A 25,186-nucleotide genomic window follows, 5' to 3' on the forward strand; every position below is an offset into this window, starting at 1 on the left:
AGTACATATCCCATCAATCACCTCAAGCAAGTACAACCACCCCTCCCCTAAAGTCAACTCTCTCTCTCTCTCTCTCTCCACCCATCAAGTACACCCATCACTCAACCATCCCTCTCTCTCTTACATCCTCTCTCTCATCTCTCTCATTCTCCTAAGCAACCCCATGAGCAACCCACACCCAAGCATTTCCATGGGAGAGAGGGGAAGCTAGTGTGGCCCACCTCCCTACCACCCAATCCAACCGTCCAATCTCTATCATCCTCCGTTAAAGTCAAAGCCAAGGAGTCTGGCATTCTATTAGACCAAGAAGATCGAATGGTGGGTGATTTTATGATTTTCTACCGTTATTTTTATGATTTGAGGGCCCACATATGGTGGGACCCACTTGATGTATGTATTGTATAGGGAGGGCCCATAGTGGCAGGGTTCCTCCCTTTATCTCACCGATCTCTCTCTCTCTCTCTCTCTCTCTCTCTCTCTCTCTTCCTATTTTGTAAACCCCGCTATGATGCACGTATTCGATCCATGCTGTCCACCTACGTGGGACCCACCTGATGGGATGTGTTGGATCTGCACCGTCCAACCTGTCTTGGAATTAAGGATTGAAATGTACATGTTGGAGATGTCCATTAGAAGGTAAGTGTTGGTATTGATTGTTTTAATGTGGTTGACAGGAATGAAAGGACTGGAATCGAGGTTAATTTTAGGATGATGAATTTGAAGTCGACTTCTATTAGGGGAAATATGTATTAGGAATTGGCTCCCCACTGCAGGAGGATACTGGAATTAGATTTAGTTCCTGTTAGGGAGGATTAGCTAAAATTGGTTGGTAGTGGGTAGTGTTGGGACTAACGGCTAGACTAACTAACTATCTGGAGCTTTCGATGATTGCACCAGTGCACGTTGGATTAAGATGATGGCCTTACCTTGGAAAGAGTGAGTCATGAGCTCCTATATCCTTTTTAGACTGAGGGCCTCATCAGACACAGGGGGAGAAGTTACAAGTTCTATGATTGGGAGTTGAGGTGAACCTAGGGGAGATTGGGAAGTGGGCAGCTCATTCTAAGTAGACATGGTGGCTTGAGATCAGGTGAGGATGATGCTACGGTAAGTGGGAGTGAATCTTAGAGGGCGGTGGACTTATAGATGATTCTTGGGGCCCAATAATGGTGAAAGGGCCTTCCACTTTCTCTTAATGGGATTGTCTCTTCTCTTTTTTTTTTCTGCTCCTTTTACTTTATTATTATTAGTATTTATTTATTATGTCAATGCACTAGGAGCGTGCAAGTGGAATATGAAATTTATGAATTTCTCGACTTCAAGTAGGTTCCCAAAGCTATATACATTTACAATTTGGGTAAATCAATCTTCGAGTACGTGCATGAGTAGTGCCTCTCGGGGGTCCTTCTCAACAATAAAATTAGAGAGGAATTGTAAGGCCGGTTCCTATAACACATGATATTGTCCGCTTTGCCGAAGTGCACAGATTTAAAACACCTCATGCCTGTTAAGGAAATAACCCAACTTATAGCTACCACAACTTCGGACGACACTTTCGATGTGGGACAAAATTGCACCTTCATTGTGTGCACAGTAGCTTGCCAGTAGGTGTGCCTGCCTACATGTGATCATAGTGATGGTGCGTCACAATATCCCCCATTGAATGCAGAGTCGTCCTCAACTTTGATACCACTTGTAAGGCCCGTCTCCACAGCATATGATATTATTTGCTTTGCCAAAGCTCACGTACTTAAAACACGTCATGCTTGTTAAGGAAGGAACCCAATTTATAGGCACCATAACTTCGGACGATGCTTCTGATGGGGAAAAAAATTCCACCTTCACCGTGTGCATAGTTTGCCTGCCAGCCACCTTGGGGCCTGCCCACGTGTGTGCCCGTCCATATGCGCCTGACCACATGTGACCACAGTGGTGGGGCATCACAGGAACCCCTTTATAGGCTTGTATAAGTTTGTACATGGTAAGGGATACTCATGTCATGAATGTCAGTGGTGCAATGACTCTCGATAAAAAGAAAAGAAAAGTATATAAAGTAAAGCTTAGGAATGTAAATGATAGATAAGTAAAAGTTAGAATAGTAGATCACCATAATAGAAAGTAAATTTTTAGACTAGTGGATCATTAAAATGAGGAGTAAATGGGAGAAAGTAAATTATAGTTCCAATAGATCACTAAAAAGGAAAGTAATGATAGAAACATATATTGTAGGACCAGTAGAGCACTAGAATGGAAAGTAAATGATTGTAAAATAAATATGAAAAAGTAAATGGACTAGAACTACAAAATCTCTAAAAGATTAGTAATCTTATGTTTCAAACTGGGCCTTAGCTAGTCGTTAACTATGATCCCTAGTGGAGTCACCAATTTTGTGCACATTGCTCGTGCGTGAGCTGAATTGTCCCACTTCATTGGCTCTTTTTGTTAGTGTACTTATTTATGTACCTTATTTGTCAATCACGTGTGTCGGTGTATCAGGGAGTCTGAATATCGAAGACAGATGAAGACTTGAGCTTCAAGGAGCAAAAGACATGTATATAAGGTACCTTGGTGACCCTAGCCCTTGACCTAAAACAACCCTTAGCCTATAAATGATCCTAACATTTATAAGAAAACCTTGTTTGATCATCCATATCCTTAGGAGCTAAAATTAGAACATAATAAGTAAGACTAAAAGAGGTAAGGGCTGTTGTGAAAGAAACTTCCCAAACAGCAGCCATCGAGCGATCATTGATCGATCGATCGATTGATTGATCGGGTTCGAGCGATCAAACCGAGAAAAAACTATCTAATAAGCTTTTCAGGTAAATCTGATTTTTGTTCAATTGATCAATTTCCCTCAGTCAATCGATCAACGACCCTTGCTCATCAATCTACGACAGCCCAAATCATCCAACAAGCTTTTCTCGATATAAGCTAGATCTAGTCGATTGATCGACAACTTGGTCGATCAGAACCGAAATCTGTCTGTTTTATGACCATTGGAGCTCAAATGTTTTATAAAGGGCATTCAGTTCTTGGGCATTTGCATGGATTTTTGGTGTATGTTAGAGTACAAAAATAGAGCAATTGCAAGAAGATATTGCAGGATCGCACGATAAAGGTGAGTTGCGTGGCTGCGCAATAGAGAAGAAGGTTGCATGATGAGGTGATATAAGGCAGAATAGTTTCTAGCATGGAAACCCTATTGCGCACCAGCACAACAGGGGCACATTGTATGACTGCACAATGGGGATTAGTTGTGCAAATTTGGTGGTTCACCATGTGGAGGCTTATAAATACCCCTCTTAGCTTCTCACTTGGATCATCATATAAGTTCAAAAAGTATTTAGAAGCTCTCAGAGTCAGGAGTTGTAGCGATCAACTATCCGAAAAAAGCAACGCAGGAGAAAGGAAGAAGATTTGAGTATTGCAGGAGTTTGGCTTGTTGCACGACTGCACAACAGGGCCCGTGTGTGCGATTGTGCAATAGGGGCCCCAATGGCTCATATGTTATGTGATTTTACAGATTTGCCAGGGATTCATCTTCCTATGCATATATTATTTGAATATCATAGTGAACCAAGGGTTTCGAACTCGCGAAACTCTTCTGTCATTGCGACGGACGTCATATAAGCCGAGATGCTTTTAAAATTATTATTAAACTATTCTCCATTATATTGATTAAATGTATTTTATTTTAGAATTAAGTAATATGCGAGGGATGTAATAAAATAAATGATGATGTTTGTTCTTTGATTTTTCCTTTGTAATTATTGAGTATGAATATTCCAATCTCTGATACTTATTTTTGGTCAAAATAAAATGGTGACTACAACGATTATCGTCGATTTTTTACAGGATTATTGCCAAAATTATTCACCGATTATCGTCAATATTATTGTTAAAATTATTTACGAATTATCGTCAAAATTATTTACGGATTATCGTCGATTATCTGTAAGATTATCGCCAAAATTATTTACGAATTATGGCTAATCATATAAAAATTATTTACGGATTATCACCAATTATCTGTAGAATTATTACCAAAATTATTTACGGATTATCGTCGATTATCTGCAAGATTATCGCCAAAATTATTTATGGATTATCATCAAAATTATTTACGATTATCGCCAATTATCTATAGGATTATCACCAAAATTACTTATGAATTATCGCTGATTATCTGCGGGATTATCATAAAATATTATTTACAGATTATCATCGATTATCCACAAGATTATTGCCAAAATTATTTACGGATTATCATTGATTATCTATAAGATTATCACTAAAATTATTTTCGAATTATTACCGATTATCTATAGGATTATCGTCAAAATTAGTTTTGAATTATCGCCAACTAACTGCAGGATTATCACCAAAAATTATTTTCAGATTATTGTCAAAAATTATTTCTGAATTATCGCCAACTAACTGCAGGATTATCACCAAAAATTATTTTTAGATTATTACCAAAAATTATTTCTAAATTATCGTCGATTATTTGTAAGATTATTGCCAAAATTATTTCCGAATTATCGCCAATTATTTGTAAGATTATTTCAAAAATTATTTCCGCATTATCGTTGATTATCTTAAGAGTATAATCTGTGATACTCCAACAACTTAAGAATATAAATGGTGATGCCCAACTACTTATGAGCTTAAATTGTGATACTCCAATTATGTTATGAGTATAATCTGTGTTGTTCCAACTACTTATGAGCTTAAATTGTAATACTCTAATTACTTACGTGTATAAACTATGTTGTTCAAATTACTTACGAGCTTAAACTATGTTGCTCTAACTACTTATGAGCTTAAATTGTGATGTTCCAACTACTTGTGAGCTTAAATTATGATGCTCCAATTACTTATGAGCTTAAAATATGATACTTCAACTACTTATGAGCCCAAATTGTGGATGATGCCTTAATTCTACTAATTGAACTCTAAAATAGTTCCCCCGCTAAGGAAAATGTAACGTAAAAGCACACTAATAAGCAAAAATTAGAATGAATAAGTTCTTGTCATATATATACCTCAATATTAGAGGGAAACGTGCAATTAAAATATGAATTGATATAGGTTAAAAGTCATTCATAATTATATACCAGAATATAAGTAGAATTGTTCATAACCTATATGCGTGAAATTGTTTAAAAAGTATAAAGTTCTCAAATATTTTGGAATTGTCAATACATTATGATTATCTCGGAATTATAAATACATTATAATTATTTTGAAATTGTCAATACATCATGAAATTGGATCAAAGAATTGTGAAGCCCTGAAATGCTAATTTTGGCTAACTTGAAAGGATAGACCATTGCTCAAGATCCTGGAACATACAAACTATGGCTGAGAGGGCATTCATAATTAAGAAACATTTGGTGGCTCACATACTACCACAACAAGAGAAACATTAAAATACGGACCTCTACAGTAAGAGCAACATTAAAAGATGGACTGTCACGAGAGGAGTAGCATTAAAATACGATTCCCTGACCATGGTGCTTAAAGCTGGAGTTACATGAGTTGTCACAATGGCAGGCTTCAACAGGAAATGAATTGCACAAGCAGCTATAATTGGGACTGTGGAAGATGCAATTGTAGCCTCGTTTGTCAAAACACGTTCTATGATTGATTTCTACCCCCGGGTGGTTGCCGAAAAGACTGTCATGTCCTGATCAAACTCCATGTCGCGTGCGATAGACAATGGTCCGTCTCGAGGAAGCAACGTTGTTCTACTATCCGTGCCTCGGCATAAAAACTTCATCTTCCATTGATGAGGAAACCTCCGCGATCCTAAGAAAGATTAGAGGATTAGTCTAAAGAGTATGGATCGATGAAATGACAGGTATCTCATGAGGAAAAGGACAGTAGTTGACGCTGAAAGTCATGAAGAATTATTCATTCGCAAATCGATAAATTCTCCATAATTGAGTTGCTCTTCCTTCACAAGAGTTTTCGCGTGGCTAGTTGGGATAGATTCAGCTTGTGATACCTCTCGACCAACCGTAGTGACTTCTCATACAATGTTATCATCCTTGTCAGTATCTACTTCCCATTCCTCTTCCAAGTCACCACCCTCAGAAGGTTATTTTCTTCAGCAGAACTACTATTGGATGACAATTATTCATTCTCATTCTCTCCTGATGATTTCTTATTGGCGAATACTTTGATCATGACTTGTTTTCCTTAGTTGGAGGGGTCAACTCTGCTTATATGTGACCCCACTTTTGTAAGGGTAAGGGGATTGCTTTGGTGGCTCTATTACATATAGGGAGAGTAGATTTATGTATGTGAACAAGTCACAAGAAATGATAAATTTTATTTGGCAAAAATCATCATGAGAGACGTAGGCATACCCTCGATGTCCGTTATAGTTTCTCTGGTCGGAGTTTGAAACACGGCCGCTAGCGCTTATAAGGTTGAGTCATTACCTTCTTCATTTGGAGGTAGTGTCATAGCCCTGACAGATTGTTCTCTTGGTCTCTTTGATTCTTCTAAGGGATACCATATGCGATCCAATCCTTCAAAGTATCGTCAGGCCTTACTTGGCAGATGGACTCCTCCAAAAAAACTTTCAGACACATTCGGCCCGGGGCATGGGCATGATTCTTCTCCACTATGCGGCCAGTCTCCTGTACATGCATGATTCTTCTCCTCTATGTGGCCAGTCCCCTATTTGAGCATGATCCTTCTCCAACTATGTAGCCAATTCCCCTGTGGGTATGTAATTCCTTAGCTTTGGAAGAACAATCTAGATTAGGAAGTTTACCGAGTGACAATAATGTACTAAAAAAAGACTAATGTACCCACTATTGCATCCAATGTAAGAAGATTAAACCGAATGATGATAATTCAGAAATGAAGGGATGCTGACTTATATAGACAATGAGACTCGATTCTGTTGTGCAAACCCAATCGTGCAATGAATACTAAGAAGAATTTTTATGCAAACAAATGATCAATCCCCCATTTGATTTCGTAAAAATCAAAGTAAGGTCGAGGGGGCATCTGTTGGAGTACAAAAATTTAGCAATTGCGAGAAGATAGCTCTGTTGCGTGGTTGCACAACAGAGGTGATTTATGCAGTTGTACAATAGAGAAGAAGGCTATAAGATGGGGTGCCAGAAGGCATAATGGTTTCTAGCATGGAAACCCTATTACACGCCATACAAAAGGGGTACATTGTACGATCGTGCAATGAAGATTGGTTGTGCGGATTTGGTGGTTCACACGTGCAGAGGCCTATTAATACCCCCCTCATCCTTTCATTTGGATCATCAGATATTTTTGAAAATTATTCAGGAGCTTTTGGAGTTGGGAGTTGCAGTGATCAGGTATCCCGCGGGAGAAATGAAGGAAGAAAATTCGAGTATCGCAGGAGTTAGGCCTGTTGTGCGACCATGCAATATAGGCCCCGATGGCCTATACGTTGTGTGATTTTGCAGATTTATCAAGGATTTATCCTCTTATGCATATATTCTTTAATATCAGAGTGAAGCAATGGTTTTGAACTTACGTAACTCTTTTATCATTGTGACAGATGCCATAAAAGCCGAGATGCTGTTGAAATTATTATTAAACTATTCTCCATTACATTGATTAGATTACTTTATTTTAGAATCAAGGGCCATGCGAGAGATGTAATAAGAATCCAGATTAATAAAATAAATGATGATATTTGTTCTTCAATTTTTTCCTTTATTATTATTGAATGTGAATATTTCAATCTCCAATACTTTTTTCTGATCGAAACAGTGCAATAAAAGGCTAGATGATTCCACATTCATATATCACTGCATAGACCTCGAATCCCATGAGTTTTAAGTCATCTTCCTTGAGATTTTAATTCTAATGAGGATTCTAATCTCCATCATTTTGTAGATATTAGACTCAATTTTATTGGTATATCCATTGTTTAAATCCTCTAAAAGACCCATCTAGGTAAACCTCCTAGTATTGTAACCATCCCAAGTATTGTAAGAGATTCCACTACCCTTCTATCATCTTGGTCACATCAAATGGAGCACGCATGTAACGTGTTTAATCTTGGAGCTAAAGCACTAACAAGCATTGACATTAATGATCGAGAAGCAAAATGAGAGTAGATTCAAGCACATGAAGCTTTGAAGAAGTAACCGAAGAAGGCTCTACAAAGGGGCTCAATTCGATGAATAAGTATTATGTATGAATTTATACTCTCTTTTCTTGTGGAAGATTGAGGGTAATAGTTTATGACCCAAACTCAATAGGTTCTTCTGTATGATGTAGACTTTTATGTAGGACTAAATTCACTGACATGGTTGTGTATGTGGTCTACGGGCACGGGTGCATACGTGTTAATCTCTGTGGGAGCCTTCGACAAGAGTATACGTAGGGCTTTGGATTAGGACTGCTTGTGGTTATTGATTAGTTAATAAAAAAACTAACTAAAGTCTCTTATGGGAGTCACTGACATGGGTGAGCACATAGGTAAGTCCTTATGTAGACCTCAGTTGGGAGTGTATGTTAGGTTCTTGTGTAGGATATAGGTCCTTGTGTAGGACTGTAAAGGTAGGAGGTGAACTTCTTGAAAACATTTGCTAATGAATACTAGTACACTCAAGGAGAGTGCATCCGTTAGAAGTAGAGTAGAGAAACCAAACCAATATTATACATGCTTGTGTTTGAGATTGTCATCTGAGCACATTTCTAATTATCTCGAGAATGTAATTTGCTGAATTATGAGTCTGCATGATTTGATGAATGCTTGCAGTTGAACATCTTGCACATCCCACACACAAGATCACTATCTTGATATATAGACTAATTGTTTGATTGATATATCATTTGTAGTTTATGTGATTGGACCCACTTCGGCTTAAAAGCCTTAGTGTTAATTGTCTTATTTAGTTAAATTGGTAAATAGTTTAAGTAGGCATTTGTTATTGAATTGGTATAATTTTTAATTGATCTTAATCACCCTTTAAGACATGGCCATAATTCCTTAGCTCTATTAAGCTTTCGCATGCCGCGGTAGACAATCCACACAATTTCACTTTTTACTTTTAAGTTAGTGCAGACGAATGGGGTGTGGTATTGACTTAAATATAATAATGCATAAAATGGAGTAGCCACAAGTCAATAAAGATTAGAATATACAACTAGTTAGAAATTGTAGAATCACTTAAAATTTGGTGAATCGCAAGACTATCCAACTCAAGTGACTTTTGTAGTTAGTTTTATAACATCCCAAATTTTCACGGTCAGAGTTTATACTCGTGCCCGAGGAAATCAGGTGTTAATAATGTAAGAATTTGGATGTCTCAAGGTCTCGCCTTGGATTACATCTAGTTACATTAAAAAAAAAGTAATCATTCATAAGAATAAGATCAACTGCATTTATCATTCCATAATTAAATAAATTTGTCAAATGCTCTCTCAATGAGAACTTATTACAATATCTGAGTTGCATAGTGAAAATATAAATAAGCATAAACTATTTTTCCATTCTATTCAACAGAATCTTCTATCGGGAACTGATCTTCTGGGTCCTCAACCTGTACGTTACCTGCATCATCAGTACAGGTGGAGAGGGTCAACGCCCTACTCAAAGTGATGGTTATCCTTTAAGATTATCAATAATTTTAGATATTCATAAAAGCAATGTAAAGATTCTGATATATCACGTACTACACCAGAGTTATCGGTATGCACAACCAACATATCTATGGTGGATTTACGTGAACACCTCGAGGCGGCACAACACATGAGTCGGATGAATTACATGACACGATTTGTTCATGGAGTGACTATTTGCAAAATCTAATCTTGGAAGTGATGTAACACGCATTACGAATTACTTACATTGATTTGTGCACCACTACTCAAAAACCCATGGAATTACGTGTTGACCAAGAGGGTCTCTACCCATAGCGCATTAAGTCCATGATATATTAATTGAATCACTAGTTGTGATACCTTCAATACATCACTTGCATCAAAGAGAATATAAACTGAATCATGAGAGTTCTGGAATATCATGACACATGCCCAAGCCTTAAAGGTATATAGCACAAGGCTAGTAAAGTAAGGAGGAGAGTAGTAATGACTAACTCAATAAAGATGAGAGTGGCAATGGCCAACTCAATAATAGGAAGAGTAGCGAAGGCTAACTCAAAAATCAGTAAAGGCAAGGTCAATGCTTGTATTCATCACCCCACATAAATTTATAAAGATCACTCGTAATCATCCTACCATAGTCCCAAAGGGTAAATAATTACAGATGGTAAATTAAACAATTGTAGAGGGAGAGTCATAGTAACACGAGAATAGGTAAACGGCAAGATAATTCATATCAACTTAAATTAAGATAAGCTTAAAGGAAAAACCCTCACCTCTAGTGTTGTTCCTTCCTTGAAGGTGGTTATGCGTTGAAGGATTAAGCTCTTAATCTAATATTTAAGAATTTAGATGGTTAGATTTGATTTAAATTGACTGGTCTTCCTAGCTTGAATTTTTTATTTAAGCCTTGGGAGAGGAAGGAAAAAAGAATTTTAGGAGAGGAAAGGAATCTAACAAGGAGGAAGAACTAGATGTGGGCCTCCCTCAAGTCTGGCTTGACTTGGAGACCTCCTTCTTTTTATGGATGTCTTCCTACCTTTCTCTTTTTTTCTCTTTCTTTCTTTCTCTCTCTTTCTCTTTCTTTTTCTTTTCTTTTCTTTCTTTCTTTCTCTCTCTTTCTCTTTCTTTTTCTTTTCTTTCTTTCTCTCGTTTTCTTCCTTTCCGTCTCTTCTTGCTCTGCTCTCTTTTCTCTCTCACCATCGGACGAAAGAGGTCCCTTTTATAGGTGTAAGGGCTTCTAGGTCTTTCCCGCGTATCCTTATGCAGACTGGTTTACGCAGCAAGAAACGGGACGCGATCGTGTGGATTAGTTACTCAACTCTGTCTTTGACTAGCAAAAATCAGTTTAGGCTTGCGTAATGGCAGGAAACGGAGTGGCCTGTGATCTAATCTTTTCGATCTGTCTTCGTGGAAGGAGGCGAAATGTTGTTTGGAGGGGTTTGAATGGTTGAGATGGAATGGTAGGTCACGTGAATGGATTCAGTGCAGACGGTTTTCTCGGTCTATAGATTTAACAGAAGTCGGCTTTCCTTCCTGCGCTTGCTATTGCACCCACGACTGTGTGCATGGGCCGTCATGGGTCCCATGGTCTTGGCCGAGATCGAGTGTGGATTCGACTGATGGTTCAGATCGTACATATTTGCTGGAGTAGCGATCCATCTTGAATTTAACTGCAGGTTGCCGTTTGTGGTTCGAGTGGTTGGGCTCGAAACAGTGCACGTGTACAAGCTTGGAGCACGTGAGGGGAGTTTAGGGTTTGGTCGGTTTTTCCCCATGGTCTTGCTGGATGGTTCAGATCATCAAACAAGGTCGTGATGATAGGCCACTATCTGCCTAGACGGATGTCATTCCTTTTGGTCACGAGCGGTGTGTGAATCGGGAGAGGTCCTCTCCCTATCTTTCGCGAATCCACGAATCGAGCGTTATCAAACCGAGTTTGATCGCTTGATGCGTTGGGGTGCACATGTATCCTGTGCCCACTCACTTGATTGTGGGGCCCACAGTGTTATTTTGAGGGATCCACTCCACTCATTTGTTTTGTCAATATATAATTAAGGCCTATTCTAGGTATAAGGTGGGTTATACAGACAGACTATTCCCTTAGTCTAAATCACAGGTCGCTACAGGTTTATAACAAAAATTTCTAAGGGTCATGGTGACTGTAAAGGAAAGGGTTAGGCACCATTTTTTGTTTACACATGTGCAGTTTCTCCTTTATAGAATTTTAAAAATTTCAAGGATTTAGCTAAGTTCTACAAAGACTACATCCGGGATTGGCCTATGGAGATACCTTGCTCGATGTGAGATTATTCAACTGGAATAAAAATAGAAGGGAAAAGAAAGTAGGAAGTAATGGAGGTACAATATAGAATGTATGGAATGGACTGCATGCTGGATTGAGATGCGAGAAGGAAAATGAAAGATCAGACACTTTTTTAAAGAAAGGGATGACCGAATATCCCTAATTCTAAACCTACTCTAGACTTCAATAGACTTCTTTCTTTAACAAGTGCCTCTCTTTTTCTCTTTGGATTGGACAACCTTTCAGCCGTTTTTGTAGCTGAAAGGTTGGAATATCCCTAATTCCAACCCCTTGATCCTCTCTTATTGTTTCTCCACCCCTATTACCCACTTCTCACTACATCGAGAACAAATAGAATGAGGCAGATTATATAAATTGCACTGGTGGAAATCCAATTCCTGTTGGCAAGAATTCGATTCCTATCAGTGATAAATTTTATTTTTTTGGTTGATAATTGCGTTTCCATTTGATAAGTGTAGTTTGTGCTTATTAGGATACTTTTGGGATTGGTAGGAATTGGATTTTCACATGTGATTTTACATATATTTTCGGGGTGTTTAATTCGCTGGGTGGTTTAGATGTTTGTCAGGGAGTCCTAGAGGGTGTGAATGATCATCTGGAATTGGATTTCATCTGGTATCTTTTTTGTTGATTTGAGGGGTTGGTGGATTCTAGAAAATTTTGAGGATTTTCTCCGTTCGACGCATTTAAATTTGCGAAGCTTTTCTGAATCGATCGGAGACTAATTTCAAAGTTCGATTGGAACTCCATGAGTAGTCTCTCTCAATCTGAATGGGGTGTCTACATATATAATCAAACCTTACTCCGGTCATATGTGTGCAAATATATATATATATATATATATATATATATATATATATATATATATATATATATATATATATATATCTATATATATATATATATATATATAGGGAAAAGGTTCTATGCACTCGACCTCACGATAAGCTCCCGTGAGGTCGAGCTGTGTGGGCCCCACTGTGATGCGTGTCGACCATCAACACCGTGCATTTGATGGGTCCCCTTTAAATTATGGGATATCCCAAAAATCAGCCGTATACGGAACTCAGGTGGGCCATACCATCTAAAATTATGTGAAGACACCGTTAAAACATATAAAAGCACTTGGTGGGGCCACCTGAAATTTGCATGCATTTGAAACTTGGTCTGAACCCTCATCCAAGTGGGACACACATAATGGATGGGCTGGATTTGCAAACCACATCTCGGTGGGCCCAAAAAATGATTATGAATGTTTTAATGGTGCATGGCCCCTCTCCACTTCTGTATGTGGTGTGGCCCACACAAGTCACGGATTGACTTGGTTTTTGAGACCTAGGCCCACGATGGAATGGTGCATCTGACTGATAGGGTAGATGTTCGAAACGCATCACGGTGGGGCCCACACAGCTAAACCTCATGGGACGGACTCGTGAGGTCGAGCGCATAGTACCTTTTCCCATATATATATATATATGTATATATTTTTTTTTTTTTTACTAATTCTTATTTGAGTTCCTCTCATGTCTTGAAGAAAGTTAAAAGACGACAATCTATGTTCTTTCTTGGTAATTATATAAACCAGTCATATTTAAACTTTATTGCATAGTTGGAAGGGGGAAACTATCTTTAAAAAGTATTGCATCGCATCTTAGCTGAAATTCTTTAAGAATAGTAAATGTAACAATTTTGTGCTGGGTATCATCAATTGTGCATTATCTGAGTTTGAAAGCTTTTATCCTTCAGAAAGAGTTTTGTCCTTTTTTCCATATAAGTTTCAATTATTTGGATTGATAGTGTGTTGGGATGTACTGTTAATGGACTTGTATGCAAATCTTGTGTACAGGAATATCCTAGCCATTAATCATGGTAACTTTTTTTTTTCTTTTTTTAAATAAAAGTATATTATTGTACACCGGCTTGAAAGGATAGGATAGGATTATATCTAACTTGAGTTTTGGGCTTGGTTCATCAAAGGCTTGTTTAAATTAAAAATTAGTTTAAGTAAAAATATAATGATTACAATTTATAGAACTAATATTTAAGGAAAATAGATAATTTAATAGTTAATTCTTGTTTTTAGTAAAGGTTGATAAATTCACAACTAAACTTTTTATATTATTAAAATATCAAATCCAGGAAAACATACACTATATCTAATCTTTAGAACGGTGATTTTCAATACAATCTAATTTTAATTGTAATAATTACAAAATCTTTAACGTTCTGATAACCAAAGGAGGGGATGCAATTGTCAGAAGCCAAGTACGCTTGAGAAAGCCCTTGCACCTCAACTGAGGGTGATCAGTTACAGTTCAGTAACTTATAACATGTCAGAGACATCTGGACCGTTAAAAAAGTGGGCCCCACTAAAGAAGATAAACCAAGACGAACGAGTCCACCATGGGTCTAGCCCGCCTGATTATCGGGCGATCTTGAAGGTGGGACCGTGTTTCTAGGACCCCATGCAGACGCACGTGTGCGGCAGTGTCGGACGGTGACTTTTCCGTCCATTGAGGTCCACGCGAACATTCCTCGTCTAAAAAACGGTGCCTGCACGCACCGTCTTGTCCTTTCATACCAGCACAATACGACAATCTCCCGATTCATCGCCTCCCGACTCTTCTTCTAGCTCACGGGTCCCCTCTAACGTGCGCACCCCCTGTAAATTCCCGCTATAAATTCCAAATGGACACCTTCCACAGCTTCCCATCCTTTCTCTCTACTCCTCCTATCCTCTCTCTTTCCCTCTGAAGAAAAACCGGCTATCTCTCTCTCACACACATTAATGGCAGTAGCTGCGGCTTTTGCTGCTCCGGTCGAGCCGAGCTTCGACGTAGACAAGCTGTCTTACGAGATTTTCTCTATACTCGAGAGCAAATTTCTCTTCGGCTACGATACCGAACCTAGCCTCTTCCTCAACGGAGTCGCCAACTCTCCGGCCACCGGGAACCTAAAAACCGGCAAGAACACTGCTGGAAAAGTCCGCATTCTATCCATAGACGCCGGTGGCTCCACGGACGGGATCCTGGCTGGAAAATCTCTCGCCCGCCTCGAATCCTCCCTCCGCCAGGGATCCGGCAATCCCGACGCCCGGATCGCTGACTTCTTCGACGTCGCCGCAGGATCCGGCGCCGGCGGAATCCTTGCCGGGCTCCTCTTCACCAAGGGAAGCGACGGGCGGCCACTCTTCACCGCCGCCGACGCGCTGAAATTCCTGGCCGAGAACCGCCGGACGATCTCATCGCCGTCGAGGAACGGAATATTCCGTCGAGTATTCCGTCAGTCGAAGTCGGAGCGCATATACCGTAAGGCGCTTTCGGATTATACGCTCAAGGACACGTTGAAGCCGGTGCTTATACCGTGCTATGATCTATCGTCGGGCGCGCCCTTTCTTTTCTCGCGCGCGGACGCTCTCGAAACGGACGGCTTCGATTTCAAGATGAGGGAGGTCTGTTCTGCCACGTCAGCGGGTCGGGCTTTGGAAATGCTGTCTGTAGACGGGAGCACGCGGATCGTGGCCGTTGGTGGCGGGATCGCAATGAGCAATCCGACGGCTGCGGCGATCACGCACGTGCTGAATAATAAGCATGAGTTCCCGTTCTGCCGCGGAGTGGAGGATCTTCTCGTGGTGTCTCTCGGGAACGGGGAGTCAGATTACGGGATGTACGGTCGCCGTGATCTGACGCCTTCGGCCGGAGAGTTCGTTAGGATCGCCGGAGAAGGAGTTGCCGACTTGGTAAGTACCAACTACTCCCTAGTACAGATCGTTTCGGTGAGAAAAATGCAAATGCTACTCGCGCGAGTAGAATTCTCCTAAACCTATCTGCACACGTGTCTGTTTATAAATCGGCTGTTGTTGGGGCCAACGGTCCGGATTTAAAGTGCCTGACCTGATGAGGTGACTAACCTCGTTTTGGGTCCGCCTTACGAGCGGCTTGGACTTAAGATACGTGTCCAATTGCGGTGGGTCTCATTCCCCACTCGTGTCGGTCAGCTGTTTCAAGGTTTTTCATTTGTATTTTGAAATGACGAAAATGACCTTCTGTTGGTTTTTTTTGGTATAGGTTGATCAAGCGGTCTCTATGGCGTTTGGGCATAACAGGACCAGTAATTATGTCCGTATTCAGGTACTTGTCCTTTTGCCCTGCCCTAGATTCCTTTTCCATTCTAGGGGTAATTTGGTCATATGCATGGTTGAAGGGACTCCTGTGCTAGTTCTCCACCATTTTAAAAATGATGGTGAGTCGATTTGGACCGCTCGCTGTTTTGGTTATAACCATCGGTTTTATAGCCATTGATTAGTGAAAATTTACATAATGTTATCCACAGTGGGACCCACGATTTGGATGTTAATGGTGGAAAACTAACATAGGAGTCGTGCAAATAATTGAAGTAATGACTTTATTATTATTATTTTCCGTGTAAATAACATCCCTTGTATGTGAAATTTCCAGGCAAATGGATTCAATGCGAGAAAATCCCAAATGACAGACGGTTCGAGTTCAGGCGGCGACATGAGAAGCCTTCTGGCGGACGCGGAGGGCATGTTGGCGCAGAAGAACGTTGAGTCAGTGCTCTTCCAGGGGAAGAAGATATCTGGGAAGACTAATGCAGAGATGCTTGACGGGTTTGCAGTCGAGCTGATTAAGGAACACGAAAGGAGGAAAACTAGTGTTTTTCCGACGGTCGTGTTTAAGCAGGTGACGCCGAGGAGTTCATCTGCCACAACGGTGTCTTCTTGTTGAGTTGAATTGCCCTTTTTTTCTCCTCGATCTCTTATCATTTAATTGTGATCGCCGCTCTACTTCACCGAAATGAAAGGTGTTTGGGTCGGAGCTGAGCCGGGCTTTATATATATAGATATGTGAGATAACTAAAAGTGTGTGTGTGTGTCTATATATATATATATATATATATATATAATGTTATTTGAAGGTGTAAATGTGATTTTGGTGAATATGTTGTGAAACAAGAGATTGAAGTGGTAATTCGGGCAATTCGTCTGGTGGGGCCCATTGTGAACTTTTCGTAACCCAAGCATTGAGGTCCACTCATCAGGTTAGATGGACCATTCATTGGGTTAGCCAAAGTACCAAAAATGTCCTGATCTGTATTATTATTATTATTATTTTTTTTCATAGTTTCAATTTTGGCTGATTTTCAGCCGTAGACATGTTTATGATGGAACCCAGTTGATGAATGGGCTGAATCTGGCACATGGATTCCATGTTGTCACGTGTGCTTCAAATCACCCCTTCAGGTGATGTCTAGTGTAATTGCCATACGGTACCAGGCTGTATGAGATGTGATGTAACGTCAAATTATAATAGAATCGCTGTAGTGCATTGCTTTCTACTCATTTGAGTGGTCCAAGCATGGTGTGCTTTCTCTATTTTGGAGAACTTATGTGTGGTCCATAAAAAAGGTGTGCGTCCTTTTTCTTATAATACGCAAAGCTAACCTTTTTTTAGTGACGCAGATTGGGTACTACCCAATCCTGTCCTGAGCTCAGAACAGTCAGGGCTCTGAGGGGCCCACCATGATTTATGGGTTTCATCCACACCATTCATCCATTTTTCTATATCATTTTAGACCAAAAAAAAATAAAATTTGAGGCAGATGCAGGATCAAAAGGACCACACTATAGGAATCAGCGGTGATGATGGCATCCATTTGTTTTAAACCTTCCCAGGGGGCACCGTGATATTTATTTGCCATCCAACGTGTCCATAAGGTTGCATTGACCTGGATGAATGGAAAAACACAAATATAACCATTGATCAAAACTTCTGTGGCTACAAATAAGTTTTTGATGGTGAGTATTCAATCATCCTTGTATGGTCCATTTGAGCCTTGGATCTACCTCATTTTTGGGCTTATACCCTAAAACGATATGGAAAAATGGATGGACGGTGTGGATAAAATCCATACATCATAGCGGGCCCCTCAGAGCCCTGATAGTTCAGGGCTGGCCACAGGTGGGGGTAGAACCCCATCCGCGCGCGTCCATATTTTCAGCCCCCGGACATCCATGTGAAATGTGGAAATCACCGTTGTGGTAGTACTGCCTGAAAATTAATTAGGTTGATTCTCATTAAGTGGGCCACACTGTCTATATCAGGTGAGATACTTCAGCATGTATTGACTTTATTAGTATAGCCCACATGATGAATGTATTAGCTCATGATTTTCAAGGCCGGGGCAACATTTTGTACGGCTCGGATGCCTTTAACATGGGACAGAAGCAAAACCGATCGGTGACAATTCCCTTTAAAGCATGAATGGTAAATAGGGAGTGGTTGTCTCTGATTTATGAAAATTAGGACATTGAATTAAGAGCCGTTGAAAACTTTTTATGTTGACCATTTAGTAGCTATCATCTAATTCACCCGTTCAAACGTCATTTCATATAATTATTGTTTTATAAACCATCTAAAGTGGGGTCCACTAATTATATAGATTAACAATCTAAATCTACAGTGGGGTCCAGTACATGCACGGTCGGTTTTAGTTCAACACATGCCAGGTGTGTGATCTCCCGAGGGATGCGGATTGCGTGTAGGCGTGGACCCATGGTGAAAAGTAGAGATTCTCCGCATGAACTGATCGTTTTTCTCTTTTCACACTTTTGTCGGTCGGTGCCTGTTCAGTGGTGTTTTTTTCATTAGCACAGCTGCATGCAATCGCTGTCCATTCCTAAATGCCCCCCTGTCATCATCCATCATACTTTGCCAGATATGTATGAAAGCATTGCCACCCACATTTATTTATTTGAAACGGCTGTACATGGCTGCAACTACAATGTGAGGAATGCTCTTCAAACGCCAAACACAAACGCACTATGCCTGCAATGTATGCGTGTACGGTTCTGCATGTTTATAGTATATGATCTCAAGGATTAGATGAGCAATACACGAATGTTCAATGTAGCCATATCGGCACGTATGGTGTATTTGGTCTTTGGCGCTTGAAGATACACGCTTGGACTTTGGCACGCATCTGCCAACATTTTGAAACCGTCGCTTTCGTTTTAATGCATTTCCTGCCATTTTAGTGTAATATTTTCAAAATCTTAGCAATGTTTGTCATCCAGGTCTAAGGTTATAAGACATCATTTATGACGCATGGATGAACGTGATGAGGATAACTACCCCGAATCCACGGAGCTTCTCTGGACTCCTCACAGAGACTTCTCGAATCCACGAGGAAAAGAAAGTAGAAAATAGAAATAAATTCTAATAAATTCGAAATTGATTAATTGATGAATAAAAACGAGTTCACAACCCTTTAAATAGGGCTACCAAGCAATGGGAAAGAAATTAGAAGCAAACTACAACTCAAACTCTTAGAATCCGCGACTTACTATAAATAGTAAACTTACTATTTATAGACGGTCGTGATGTCTACTAGTGCGCAAGGTTTTCGGCCAAAAATAGTAAGTGTCCTATTTGGCTTCACCAAACCGTTCTCCTAATTATTCTAAGCTCTTTTCACGTTGGGCGCAACTCCTAAAGCCCGACGGATGAAGAGTTATAATCAAACTAAAACTTACTAATTATAGTAAAAACGAAATTAAAACAGGGAAACGACCATCAATCCGGGGGTTTTTCGCAATTCCGAACCCGGCATAGCGGGTTGGTTGGCTTCTAGCTCGTTCTACCCCAAAATCATATATTTTACGTCAGATAACTCATTCCGGATTGCAAGATATGCCCGATTTAAGGTTCGATGGTCTGGATCACTTCTGTCGTCGACCGGGCCTTTTCTGATCCATCTTGGCCATGTAATTGTCTGCGACCCGCTCTACATCAGTCTCCTCCACTTCAAAAGAACTCGTCCTCGAGTTCTCGTCATGCTCTGGTTCATGATACTCGGTCAGGTCCGCGACATTGAAAGTCTGTGAGATTGCCATGTCATTTGAAAGATCAACAATATAAGCGTTATCATTAATCTTTCGGATGATTGGGACGGGTCCAATCTTCTTATTTTTCAACTTGTTGTACGTCCCGGTCGGAAATCTCTCTTTGCGCAGATGGACCATAACGTGGTCGCCCACCTCGAACACTTTTTGTCGCCGATGCTTGTCCGCTTGTTCCTTGTACTTATCGTTCGAGGCATGTAGCTTGGTCTGCACTTCTGCATGGATGCCCATGATCTTATCTGTCATATGTTCTGCTGTAATGCTCGTGCCTGGGTGCTTGGGCAGAGGGACCAAGTCAAGTGTGTGGCGAAGCACTCGTCCGTATATAATCTGGAACGGTGATTTTCCTGTCGAGCGGTTTACCATGTTGTTGAATGCAAACTCTGCTTGAGATAAGGCCAAATCTCACTGCTTCGGTTTTTCTCCTAAAATACAGCGAATGAGGTTTCCCAACATGCGATTCACAACTTCGGTCTGCCCATCAGTTTGTGGGTGGTAAGCACTGCTGAATTGAAGTCGTGTATCGAATCGATTCCATAAAGTCCGCCAAAAGTGGTTAATGAACTTCGTGTCACGATTGGAAGTAATGGTCTTGGGGACCCCGTGTAGCCGAACGACCTCCCTGAAAAATAAATTCGCCACGTGTGTTGCATCGAGCGTCTTCTTGCATGGGATAAAGTGCGCCATCTTTGAGAAACGATCTATCATCACGAACACCGAATCCATGCCGCGTTGTGTTCGTGGGAGACCAAGCACGAAGTCCATTGATAAATCCTCCCAAGGACCGTTAGGTACAGGTAACGGGGTATAGAGGCCTGTATTCTGACAACGTTGTACGGCTTTTCCCACATCACGTACTAACTGCGGCCAGTAATACCGCTCTTCCACAAGAGCTCGCGTCTTGTCTCGCCCCACGTGTCCACCAAGGCCACCCCCATGCAGCTCCTGAATAATCTGCTCCCTCAGAGAACTTTGGGGGATGCACAATCGATTCCCTTTGAAGAGAAAATCGTCCTGTATATGAAGGTCACTGGGGTGACCTTCTTGACACTTCATCCAAGAACCTTTGAAGTCCTCGTCCTCGGCATACAACTCCTTGAGACAGTCGAAGCCGACTACCTCGTTGCTCATTGTAACTAGTAGTGATGCACGACGGCTAAGTGCATTAGCCACCTTGTTCTGTTGCCCTGACTTGTGCTTCAGAACGAACGTGAATTCCTGTAAAAACACAACCCATCTAGCATGCACACGATTCACGTTAGTTTGACTATTAATAAACTTTAATGCTTGATGGTCAGTGTACAAAACAAACTCTCTTTGAATCAGATAATGCCGCCAATGTCGCAGCGCCTGAACAACTATAAGTCGACCACTTCTTTCGAGCTTCGCTGAGCTTCTTACTGTAGAAGGCTACCGGCCTGCCTTCCTGTGATAATACTCCTCCAATTCCGACGTATGAAGCGTCACACTCAACCTCAAACAGTTTGTCGAAATTAGGAAGCACCAAGACCGGTGTTGTAGACAAACGATGCTTGATCTCATGAAAGCTCTTATCAGCTTTATCGGTCCACTGGAACGGTCCTTTTTTCATGCAATCTGTTATAGGCGCGACTATGGTGCTAAAATCTCTCACAAATCGACGATAGAAAGTCGCCAACCCGTGAAAACTCCTCACCTTATGAATGTTTGTCGGGATCGGCCATTCCCTAATAGCTCGCACCTTTTCATCGTCCACACGAATGCCTGTCGACGTTACAACAAATCCTAGAAACAATAGGCTGTCAGTTAAAAAACTACACTTCTTCAAATTAAGGTACAACTTGTTAAGTTGTAGGACCTGTAGCACCTGCCTGAGATGTTTCCTGTGCTCCGCTTCATCCTGGCTATATATCAATATGTCATCAAAATATACTACCACAAATCGGCCAGTGAACGGTTTTAGAACTTGATTCATTAAACGCATAAAAGTACTTGGTGCGTTCGATAGGCCGAAGGGCATGACCAGCCACTCATACAACCCTTCCTTGGTCTTGAATGCCGTTTTCCACTCATCACCGGGTCGAATACGAATCTGATGGTACCCGCTCCTTAGATCTAGTTTAGAGAACACCTTGGCCCCTTCTAACATATCGAGCATGTCGTCCAACCGTGGTATTGGAAACTGATATTTGATGGTAATTTTGTTGATTGCTCGGCTATCGACACACATGCGCCAGCTTCCATCTTTTTTTGGCGTTAATAATGCTGGTACGGCACATGGGCTCATGCTCTCTCTCAAGACGGATCAATTCCTCCACTTGCCCCTGAAATATCTCACACTCCTTCGGACTCATCCGATAATGAGGGCGATTGGGCAGGCTAGCCCCAGGGACGAGGTCTATGTGATGTTGGATGTCCCTCATGGGGGGCAATCCATCGAGTAAATCTCTGAGCAGACTTCTTTGAATTCGTTTAGCAGTCTTAAACTTGGAGGGATGTTTGAGGTTCCTCTTCCTCGCCCTTTACTATTACGGCGTATACCTCGCCAGTTTCCTTGGATTCCTCCATGAAATCCCGAATGGTCAAGAGAGAACTCCCTCCACTTTAGAGGCTTCGGGGTGGTTCTTGGTGCCATAGAGGCAAGGATTATTTTTCGACTATCCTTGACGAATACGTAGACATTATCTCGTCCCCGATGGGTCGCATCACGGTCCGACTGCCAGGGTCGACCGAGTAACATATGACAAGCTTCCATATCGACCACGTCACAAAGTATTTGATCCTTATAATTTTTGCCAATTGAAAACGAGATAGTGCATTGTTCAGTTGCCTTGGTCTCATTCACCTTTTTTATCCAGCCAATAGAGTATGGGGAAGGATGCTTCATGGTTGGTAGCCGCAACTTGTCCACCATTACTCTCGAGACGATATTTTCGCTACTACCACTGTCTATGATCACATCACAGACCTTTCCGTTGACGGTGCACCGAGTACGAAATATATTGTGTCGTTGTGGATGTAATTCCTTTCATGCGGCATACAACAATCGCCTCACAGCTAGAAATTCATCACGATCCTCTCCCGTCATTTCATTGCCACCTGCTATTTCTCTAGTGATTTATTCATGTTCATCAAAGCGATGGTCTTCTTCTGTAGCCTCATCTTCAGTGCCCCCTTTGTTAATAGTAAAGTGTGCTGCGGGACGTTGAGGACAAGTGTTTGATAAGTGGCCTGGTTGGCCACAGCGGTAACAATTGTTCGACCTTGGCCGAGTATAAGGATTTGGAATCCTACTCGGACCTGCTGTTGTGGGTGCTGCACGTTGAGGTTTGGAAGAGCGGCTCCCCGTATCACGGTTTGCGGTTGTAGGAAGTTGAGGTACTGGATCTTTTTCTCGTGGCAGCACTGGATCCTGCGTGGGACCCGTCATGGGGGGTCGATTTGAAGGATATGGACGAGCAGGAGCTCTTGCAAGTTGTATTTTTACCCTACCCGCCAATCGAACTGCTTCATCCACAGTCCCAACTGGGTACATCTGAACTCGATCCTGAATTGTCGGCCGCAACCCACCTATAAATCGTGCCACCTTCTGTGACTAGATTCTGCAGATCGTTTCGTGTAGCCAACCGTTGAAATTCTTCTGTGTATGATGATTCGATTTCCTTGTCTGCAATTTTGATATTTTTTGGAATAATATCTGCTCATAATCACCGGGAGAAATCGAGATCGAAGAAGACGCCTCATCCGTGGCCATGATGAAATGGGCGCCTTGTTCGCGGGCTCGTGAGAGTTGTAATTGTTCCCACCATGCGGAACACCAGATTTTAATTTAAATGCTACCAATTTTACCCTTTTATGATCTGGCACGTCCATGTAATCAAAATATCTCTCTACTTCGGCTAGCCAATCGAGAAAATCTTCTATACGTAATAAACCGTTAAAACTAGGAAGTTCAGCCTTACCTCGATAGTCTCTTTCAGCACGATGTAGATGATCACCTCCATGGATTGGTTGTCGAGCAAAACCCTCATTAAGGTCCTCGTCGCTAGAACTTGAATCATCTGGTGTAGCCCTACGGTTTGCCACTGGTAGTGCTCTACGAAAATCGGGATTGTGTCGTACAACAACCATGGGTGGTGGAGCCACCATGGGTGGTGGAGCACCGCCTAGGGCTCGGGGCGGAAGTAGCGCATCCGCAAGACGGTCGAGAGTTGCCTGCAGCCCTTGTATGGTCAACTGACTCTCCCGGTGGAAAGCTTCCATTCTTTCCGAAAGATAACGAATCCCTGGATCACCGTCCACAGGATTTTGATTCATACCTTCGTTGTTTGCCATCGGCCCAAGGGAAATCCTCGCTTTGATACCAATTGACGCAGGGATGAACGTGATGAGGATAACTACCCCGAATCCACGGAGCTTCTCTGGACTCCTCACAGAGACTTCTCGAATCCACGAGGAAAAGAAAGCAGAAAATAGAAATAAATTCTAATAAATTCGAAATTGATTAATTGATGAATAAAAACGAGTTCACAACCCTTTAAATAGGGCTACCAAGCAATGGGAAAGAAATTAGAAGCAAACTACAACTCAAACTCTTAGAATCCGCGACTTACTATAAATAGTAAACTTACTATTTATAGACGGTCGTGATGTCTACTAGTGCGCAAGGTTTTCGGCCAAAAATAGTAAGTGTCCTATTTGGCTTCACCAAACCGTTCTCCTAATTATTCTAAGCTCTTTTCACGTTGGGCGCAACTCCTAAAGCCCGACGGATGAAGAGTTATAATCAAACTAAAACTTACTAATTATAGTAAAAACGAAATTAAAACAGGGAAACGACCATCAATCCAGGGGTTTTTCGCAATTCCGGGCTGCGCAACCCGGCATAGCGGGGTTGGTTGGCTTCAGTAGCTCGTTCTACCCCAAAATCATATATTTTACGTCAGATAACTCATTCCGGATTGCAAGATACGCCCGATTTAAGGTTCGATGGTCTGGATCACTTCTGTCGTCGACCGGGCCTTTTCTGATCCATCTTGGCCATGTAATTGTCTGCGACCCGCTCTACATCAATTTACAAGTGTAAGAAGTTTTGGGGTGTACTTGGATTCCTAGTCATTTTGTTTAAGCTAATTTCAATTTCTACTTATCCAGTATATAATTATGTTTGGAAAATAATATATTTAATCATGCAAAGAATATACAAATTATAACATATATAATTACTTTTGCAACATTACTTTAAATGTCTATCGTCCATCATTCGATCGGACCTATATTTGATGTGGTGTCTACCTTTAATATCACCATCTATAATGTGGGGCTAACTTTTAATGTGG

General features: G+C 41.1%; 1 protein-coding gene across 1 annotated transcript; it reads left to right on the plus strand.

The window, feature by feature from the left end:
- The first annotated feature begins 14,636 nt into the window (after positions 1-14,636).
- LOC131244914 (patatin-like protein 7) lies at positions 14,637-16,782 on the plus strand. Its single transcript, XM_058244168.1, has 3 exons — positions 14,637-15,683; positions 16,012-16,074; positions 16,402-16,782. The coding sequence occupies exons 1-3, from the start codon at positions 14,733-14,735 to the stop codon at positions 16,690-16,692; spliced, it is 1,305 nt and encodes a 434-aa protein (XP_058100151.1). The 5' UTR covers positions 14,637-14,732; the 3' UTR covers positions 16,693-16,782.
- The last annotated feature ends 8,404 nt before the right edge of the window (positions 16,783-25,186 follow it).

Source organism: Magnolia sinica, chromosome 1 (assembly GCF_029962835.1).
Source record: "Magnolia sinica isolate HGM2019 chromosome 1, MsV1, whole genome shotgun sequence".
NCBI classification, from domain to species: Eukaryota; Viridiplantae; Streptophyta; class Magnoliopsida; order Magnoliales; family Magnoliaceae; genus Magnolia; species Magnolia sinica.

Excerpts from the sequence above, each read along its gene's own strand:
- LOC131244914 (XM_058244168.1), top strand. The coding sequence starts at position 14,733 with ATGGCAGTAGCTGCGGCTTTTGCTGCTCCGGTCGAGCCGAGCTTCGAC. Across the intron at positions 15,684-16,011 it reads GAGAAGGAGTTGCCGACTTG|GTTGATCAAGCGGTCTCTAT; the intron begins GTAAGTACCAAC and ends TTTTTGGTATAG. Across the intron at positions 16,075-16,401 it reads GTAATTATGTCCGTATTCAG|GCAAATGGATTCAATGCGAG; the intron begins GTACTTGTCCTT and ends TGAAATTTCCAG.